The sequence below is a fragment of the Microtus ochrogaster genome (genome assembly GCF_000317375.1).
Source record: "Microtus ochrogaster isolate Prairie Vole_2 chromosome 6 unlocalized genomic scaffold, MicOch1.0 chr6_random_2, whole genome shotgun sequence".
NCBI classification, from domain to species: Eukaryota; Metazoa; Chordata; class Mammalia; order Rodentia; family Cricetidae; genus Microtus; species Microtus ochrogaster.
Window position 1 is genome coordinate 13,452,966 of NW_004949095.1, and position 8,540 is coordinate 13,461,505.

At 41.6% G+C, this 8,540-nt stretch overlaps 1 protein-coding gene across 1 annotated transcript in view; it reads left to right on the top strand.

Moving 5' to 3' along the window:
• The window catches only part of F5 (coagulation factor V), a 74,450-nt gene that overhangs the window by 46,731 nt on the left and 19,179 nt on the right, over positions 1-8,540 (top strand). The window contains exons 12-13 of the mRNA XM_005363991.1: positions 1,171-1,383; positions 2,733-5,181. Coding sequence (XP_005364048.1) covers positions 1,171-1,383; positions 2,733-5,181 — 2,662 coding nt within the window. The remainder of the gene's footprint in view (positions 1-1,170; positions 1,384-2,732; positions 5,182-8,540) is intronic.

Genomic DNA, 8,540 nt, shown 5'->3' on the forward strand with positions numbered 1-8,540 from the left:
CTATAGCTCAGGGTCTGTGATAGCTCTAGACCTATAGCTCAGGGTCTGTGATAGCTCTAGATCTATAGCTCAGGGTCTGTATAGCTCTAAACCAATAGCTCTAGACCAGTGCTGCCCAAAAAATTACAGGTGAGTCATTTACATGAAATTTCCTGGTAAGTTAAAAAATAAAGAGAAATGAGTGAAATTCATTAGAATAATCTTTACTTAGCTCAGCATATTCCAGATACTATCTTTTTTGTTGTTTTGAGATAGGCTTTCATGATGTAAAGATATATAATTTTTTAAAGTAATACAAATAAATGGGATATGCTTTATGACTGTCTTCGCAGTACAGTGTGTATTTGATCTTAAAGTACATGTCAATGGAATATACCTGCTCACAGCCTCTTGCAGCCAGTGCCCATAGTATTAGCCCATTTAGAAAAGCATCTGCAATGATGTAGAAACTAATAACACTTTCAGCAACTCAACATATATTTGGTACATAGTCACTTATATTTGTTTTTTTTTTTTAGTACCAAACACCATACGTACTAGGAGTGCGGTCACAGTGGTGACCTGGGTGTACTGGTTGTGCCCTCCAATAAATCATATCTTAATTGGATTACCATGTGCAGTACATATGTAAATAAAGATGTTGCCCAAAGTGGTGTTCCTTTAAAGATAATTAAAATACATGAACTCAGTGCTTGAATGGAAACTATTAGACTAGCCGTCTGTCAACCTTAGGTTACAGATAACAGTTCTCAACAACAAATGTGCTCAGTAAGCTCCTTGTTTTGTGACATTCATTCTTACAAGTATGATGCCCAAGAAGATAAAGTTCTTCTATATAGACTTGTCTTCCTGGTAGGCTCATCTTGGACAATCTAAATCAAGTACAGCAGAGCATAAAGTAACATTTTATAGTTGCTTGATGGATGCATACTAAACCGATGAGCATGAGAGGCTTTATCTTTATCCTGATTTTCCCCCTCAACTAAGTCAGGAGCATCAGCCATGTTTTGGGAAGCTGACTCTGACCTGCTCACACATTAGCCCTCAAAGCTTACCTTCTCTAACCACTGCCTTAATGCAGCCAAATGAGTATAGAGGCATTTGTCTGGGCTGTGATTATGGGTCCTCGTGTTGTACAGACCTGGCATTTGACAGATTTTACTCTTTCAGCTCTCAACGGCTATGTGCCTGAGAGCATATCCACTCTAGGATTCTGCTTTGATGACACTGTCCAGTGGCACTTTTGCAGTGTGGGAATTTATGATGACATATTGACCATCCACTTCACCGGACACTCATTCATCTACGGGAAGAAGCACGAGGACACACTGACCCTGTTCCCTATGAGCGGTGAATCTGTGACCGTCACGATGGACAATGTTGGTGAGTAAGAGTCTAGGTATTTAGAGGGAAAACTGATCGGCTCTCCGGTGGAGAAAGGTCTATTGAGCTATCCCAATGACCACAGCTCCTGGTGTGTCTCCAGGACCCTTGTGGGCTTGCCTTACCCTGCTGCTCATGGTTTATAGTTGGGAAAATAATGGCTTAAATAGAAGCAGTTTCATGCCAATTCCATTTGCACATCTCTGAAATAACCAGGCAGCAAAGACATACAATGGCAGAAAGACAGATGTAACCCTGAAGAAGCAGCAGAAAGGGATTAGCCACGAAAGCAGCCTTTGGTGTCAGTCCTCAAGTGTCATTGACGTTTTTATGAAACAGTGGCATGGAATTTGCCAAATAGGCCATTGTAACTGTCCAGTGGACCCCAAGGACCCACCTATATCCACTTCCCCAGAGATGGAATTACAAACTTGGGCTACTAGCCCTGACTTTTTTTTTTTTTTTTTTTACATGGATGCTGGGAATCAAACTCAGGTCCTTGTGCTAACTGAACTGTGTTCCCAGCCCCACTTTTCAGTTTCTTATCAGAGACCACCCCACCTTCAGGTGAGCAACCATTAGATGAGCCCTGGAGGCTGCCTCAGAGACAGCATCGTTGTGTAAGACCAAAGTTGCAACTTTAGATGTGTTACTGGCCCTCACTAAGCCTGAAGTCTCCCTCAGAAGAGCTTGAGAGCACTGTCCAGAGTTGTTTCAGCTCCTAGTTGTAAGCTCCTCCAAGTGCCCAGCACTCAACAAGTGGTTGCGTTGGTGCTGTCCCGGGTCATCCTTAGTGTCTCAGTAATTCACTTTCAAAATGATACATACATTATTTCCTAGAAATACCTAAATACCCTTTCTTTGTGGGAAAACAACCTCACCATCGTCTCTCAAATTCCAAGCCTCAGACAAAATGTACAAGTAAGCAGACGGTAATGACTTTTGAGGTCCATTTTATCACTGATTTCCCCTTTTCTTGGTGTATTCTAAAGCAACAATTCTTGAACAATCCAAACCGAAAGTCTCTTTTTCTTCTTAATCTCCATAGACCAATAGTTTAAAGCTAATTTCTGTTAAATACCCTAGCCTAAAAGTACAATGACCCTGTGGATAGATACCAAAGCAATGTCAAGCTACATTTTAAAAAATTCCTAGACACCCTATTCTTGGTTTTTCTCTCTATGTCAATGTAGCTCAGTAACTCACCATTTATAGTCTAGCATGGTCCATAGCTCACACATGGGCCCTCTGGTTAAAATTCACTAGAAATTGTTTCCCCCAGCAGATCCTGGTGTTTTTATAACTTTTCCTGAGCTTTTAACCTTCCCTTCTCTGTCTCTCCTATAAAGGAACGTGGATGTTAACTACTATGAATTCCAATCCAAGACACAAAAACCTAAGACTGAGATTTAGGGATGTTAAATGTATCCGGAATGATGATGATGAAGACTCATATGAGATTTATGAACCTTTTGTACCTACACCCGATTCCATGACAACTCGGAAAATTCATGACTCTTTAGAAAACGAGTTTTCCATCGAGAGTGAAGATGAGGATTACCAGTATCTATTGGCTTCGTCACTAGGAATTAGATCATTCAGAAACTCATCATGGAATCAGGAGGAAGATGAGTTCAATCTTACTGCTCTCGCTCTAGAGAACAGCTCGGAGTCCATATTTCCAAACATAGACAAAGTAAATGACTCAAAATCTTCTCCAGGAAACCTTAGTGGGATTGCCAGTAACAACCTCAAAGAATCTCAACAAACCCTTCCTGGCTCAGGAGCCACCATGACTGGTACGCTCCCAGAGGACCTCACTGGCTTGGGTGAGAACTCAGTTCTCAACTCTCCCACAGAACACCATTCCAGCTCGTATTATGAACATGATGTGGAAGATTCACAATCAGACATCACAGTGGTTCACCTACTTCCCCTTGGTGAAAAAGGATCAGGGAGCCAAGGACATGCTAAGCATAAAAAAGCCAAGCTAGGAAGAGCCCACCTGATGAAGTATAGGTTCCCCCAGATTAAAGTACCGGCCCAAAAAACTAGGAGGCATTCAAACCCAAAGAATACTAATGCCGGAGTGAGGTCCAGTGAGGAAATTCCTACTGATTTGTTCCTCTTAAAACAAACAAACACATCCAATTTTTTGGATAGGGAATGGTATTTGGCTTCTGAAAAAAGTAGTTATGAAATAATACCAGCAAATGGTGAAGACACAGCTGTTGATAAGCTGCAGAATGGCCCTCAGAATCAGAACATCTCAGGGCCTTGGGACAATAACACCTCCACTACAAAAACAACAGGAAAGCCACATGACCTCCCAATGTTTTCTGGAATTAGACGTAAATCTCCACAAGTAAGACAGGAGAAAGGGAACAGAAACTTTAATAATGGACAGTTCATCAAGACACGAAAGAAGAAGAAGGATAAGAAGATGGCAATCCATAGTCTTCTATCTCCAAGAGGCTTTCACCCACTAAGAGGACATGCCCAGCCCACATTTTTAGACCAGAGACTTAATCACTCACTGTTACCCCACAAGTCTAATGAAACAGCTCTTCCCATAGACCTGAATCAGACCTCCCCTCTGACGAGTGTTGACAGGTCACTTCCTCACCATCATCAGGGCCCCCCACATGGCTCGAGACAGATGAGCTCTGCTTTAGATGTGTATCAGTCATTGCCCCCAGAGGAACAATCTCCAATATTTCCTACCCAGGATCCTGATCAAACACACTCCACCACAGACCTGAGTCACAGATCCTTTCCTCCAGAGCCCAGCCAGGGGCTTGATTATGACCTAAGCCATGAATCCTACCCTGAAGACATTGGTCAAACATCTTTCTTTCCAGACCAAAGTCAAAAGTCTCTGTCTTCAGAAGATGGCCAAGCAAGTCCCTCCTCAGACCCAAGCCTCTTTACCATCTCTCCAGAATTAGATCAGACAATTATTTCTCCAGACCTGGGCCAGATGACCCTTTCTCCAGATGACAACCAGAAGACCTCCTCCCCAGACCTGGGCCAGGTGCCCCTTTATCCTGATGACTACCAGATGCCCTCCTCCCCAGACCTGGGCCAGGTGCCCTTTTCTCCAGATGACAACCAGAAAGCCTTCCCCCACGATCTTAGCCTCTTGCCTCTCTCTCCAGAATTTGATGAGCCAGTCCTTTCCCAGGATTTGGACCAGATGCCCCAGTCTTCAGATCTCAGTCAGGTGACCCTCTCCCCAGACCTCAGCCTCTTGACCCTCTCTCCAGATTTTGACGAAATCATCCTATCCCCAGACCTCAGTCAAGTGACCCTCTCTCCAGACCTCATCCAGACAAGCCCCCCTCTTAACCACAGGCACGAAACAGCCTCTGAGGATCCTGACCAAGCATCTGACCCTTCATATTCTGGTCAGTTTTTACCTCTTCCAGAACTGAACCAGACTCTTCTCCATCCAGATCTCATTCACACACCATCTCCTTCACCATCGCCCCAACTCAATAACACTTCCAAGTCAACAGAACTGAATCCTCTTGTTGTAGTAGGTCTCAGCAGAGTTGATGGAGATGATGTTGAAATCATTTCAAATGAGGAGCTAGAAAGCATAGATGATGATTATACTGAAGATTATTATGTAAACTACAATGATCCCTACAAAACAGATACCAGGACAGATACCAACTCCTCCAGAAATCCGGATACCATTGCAGCATGGTACCTCCGTGGCCATCGTGGAAACAAGCAATACTATTTTATTGCTGCTGAAGAAATATCCTGGGATTATTCACAATTTTCTCAAAGGTTTGGCTAGTTTTCTCTCTTTATATTCTCATTTTTCCTACCACTGCCATGAAAATCACCTACAGCAGTTCCCAGGAGGTGATTTTGAACAAACTGTGCTTTCTATTGTCTAAGTCTCCTATGTCAACTGGGCCTGTGATATTTCCTTTGTCATTTCCAATATTAGTGCCCTCTACACTTTAGATGACACTCGGGCACTGAGGAAGTCTATGGTATGCTGTGGTTAAATCAGTCTCCCCTCCTTTCTCATATCCACTTACCACACATGCTCCTGCCCCCTTCCCTTGTCCTAACGCACACCTTTCCCTCTGCATAGCTATCTGCTGACCAAAACAGCTCAAGTGGCTTCCAATCCAGACTTTAATGCAGAAATCTCTGTTTACATCTACTTGTTAACAACAGTTTCTAAGAGATCCACTTACTCTTTTATTTTTAATATTCTTTCCAATTCAGTGTCACTGAGGGATGGAAAGCCACCCTGTTCTGGAATAAAAACAGAAGAAGGGGGCAAGAATCATTAGTCAACCGCAGATTCGTCGGGATAGATCTGGTGACTGTATGCAATAAGCAGCTTGTAGTGGTTAATCAAGGCTGCCACACTCATATCGTAAAAGTGTGATTATAGTCCGCGAACACGGTGTGCATTGAGACTGATCCACCTCGGACTGTTCATACAGCGGCTAGCATTTTCTTTAGAATGCTTCTTTAAGATGCTGTCCCCTGTGGTTTCTTACTTAAATGCAGTGCCCATCACTACATGGGAATAAACTAGTTATCTGAATATTTCTAAGATGAGCCTTGGGGAGACAGGGTTGCAGTCTTTACACAGAGTAGAAAGAGTGGAAGCCAGTTCCTCCGAACTCTTGCCTCTCAGGCCTGAAGCTGGCTCTTACAGCTGGCAGAGTTGTTTTGCCTGCTCATGTGTTCCGTGTGTGGCTAGATGGGGCCAGCAGGAAAGAAAGACAGGAGGGAAGGCAGAATATTGGAGATATTATAGCTATTAGGTGTTTGAAGAATGAGTTTGGGCTTATTTTCATTGACTTGAGAGATTTGAATCTGTAAGAGAATTTGATGTCTTTTGGCCTCTCGCTTAGTTGATAAGATCTGTGGGAACTAAAGTGTTGGATTTATATTTTTATTAAGCTTTTTCTTTTGAGATGATTCTGGAATCACACACTCTCGTGAGAAATTACACAATATTCCTTATATGCTTTACTGGGTCACCCCAGTGGTAGTCTCTTAGAAAAGTATACTATCCTACAAAAAAGTGTATGGAGCTTGCTGCTGTCGTGAGAGAGAACATTGCCATCTACACACACGCACACACACACACACGCACACACACACACACACGCACACACACATGCACGCACACACACACACACACACCTCATACCGCCCATCTACCTCCCTCCCACCGTACTCCACCTTAACCTTGCGGTCACTAGTCAGATCTCTATATCTGCCATTTTGTCATTTCATAACCACTGTGTCGTGCAACATGTGATCTTAGGGGATTGGCTTTTTCTTTTTAACCACTAAACAGAATTCTCCAGAGATACATCCTCATTATTAAACAATCTAACCATTCCTTCTATTGCTCCGTAGGATTTCACATGACATTCACAAGTTTTGTTGTTGTTTTGCTGTTGATGAATATTGATGCTGCCAAATATGAGGGGTTTCAATACCTGTGGAAGTATCCCAAGCTAATGAACACATGCACCATACACTTATTTTCTGTTAGAGAACTCTTAGAGCTTACTCTCGCCAGTTGTCAAGGCTGTACTACACAATGAGTGATTATAGTTGCTATGCTGTATATAGGTCTCCTGAAGGTACATTTGCTCTCTGAACAAAATTTTGTATCTTTTGATCAACACCTTCCCAGTCTGCTTCCCTCAAAGTCCCTGGTAACCACTCTGCTTCTGTGAGTTTTTGTCTTTCTGTGCTTGGCTCTTTTCATTTAGTAACATGACAAATTTTTCTTCTTTATAGAGGCTATCTTGTGTTCGTGTGTATGTGTGTGTGTGTGTGTGTGTGTGTGTGTGTGTAAAATTTTCTTTATTCATTCATCCATTAATAGACTCTTAGGTTGATTATACATTTGGCTGTTATAAATAATCCTGTAATAATGCAGCTGTTTCTTTAATGTACAAATTTCACATTCAATTCTGTGGCCAAAAATGAGATTTCTAGCCAGGCATGGTGACACATTTTAATCCCTGCACTTGGGAGGCAGAAGCGGGCAGATCTCTGGGAGGTCAAGACCAGCCTGGATTATAATGTAGTAACTGCTAGGCTAGCTAGTGCCACACAGTGAAACCCCATCTCAAAGAAAGGGCAAGAGAAAGAAATGAGACTGCAATGTATGTTGGAACTCTATTGTTGATTTTTTGAGCAACCTCTGTCCTATTTTTAATAATGTGTTGTCATTTAGATTCACTTTTTTTTTATTTTAAAGGCTTCTTTTTCTCCATGTGCTTGTTAACACTTATCTCCTGTTCCTATAATCACCATTTTAACCGATTAAAAGTGATATCCTTGGAATTTTTATTTTCATTTTTGACCGTTAACAGTAGCATTTTATATACTTTTTGGGAATTCCTAAGTCTTCTTTTGATAATATATCAAAAATTTTAATATATTATATATAAAAATTTATGTTACCATATTATTTTGTTTACTAATTAATTATTAATAATAATGTATATTGCATTCTTTGCCTGCTGTTAATCAATATTTAGTTCCTCATATATGTTTAGATATTGATTCCTTATCAGATACATAAATATGTATCTGATACAATATGTGTTCTCCAATCACATAAGCTGTTTCTTAATTCTCTTGACTGTTTCCTTTGCCACATGTCACTTTAGTCTGATATTGCATGAATGGAATTCCATCTGTCTGTGTTTTGTTACCTGATTTTGAGAGTCTTACCATGAAAATCTTTGCTCAGACCAGTGTCTAAAAGCTTATAAATAATATGCTCTAGCAAAATCAAAGCCAAGAACAGCCTCTCAGGGTAAAAGATATGCGTCTGTCTGATCCCTTTCATGAGGGTGGCCTTCTAACTCAACTGACCATCATCTGGAAGTCCCAGCTCTGGTACTTACCCATTGAATGATGTTGTCTGTCTTTGGTTTTAAAATATCTGTTACTATATCATTATATTTGTTTATTAAGTTATGTGCTTGACAAAAACATATTAAGTGCCTACTGTATGCCAAATAGCATGCTAAGAATTGGAGAATGCAGCTGGGCAATGGTGGCGCATGCCTTTAATCCCAGCACTTGGGAGGCAGAGGCAGGCGGATCTCTGTGAGTTTGAGACCAGCCTGGTCTACAAGAGCTAG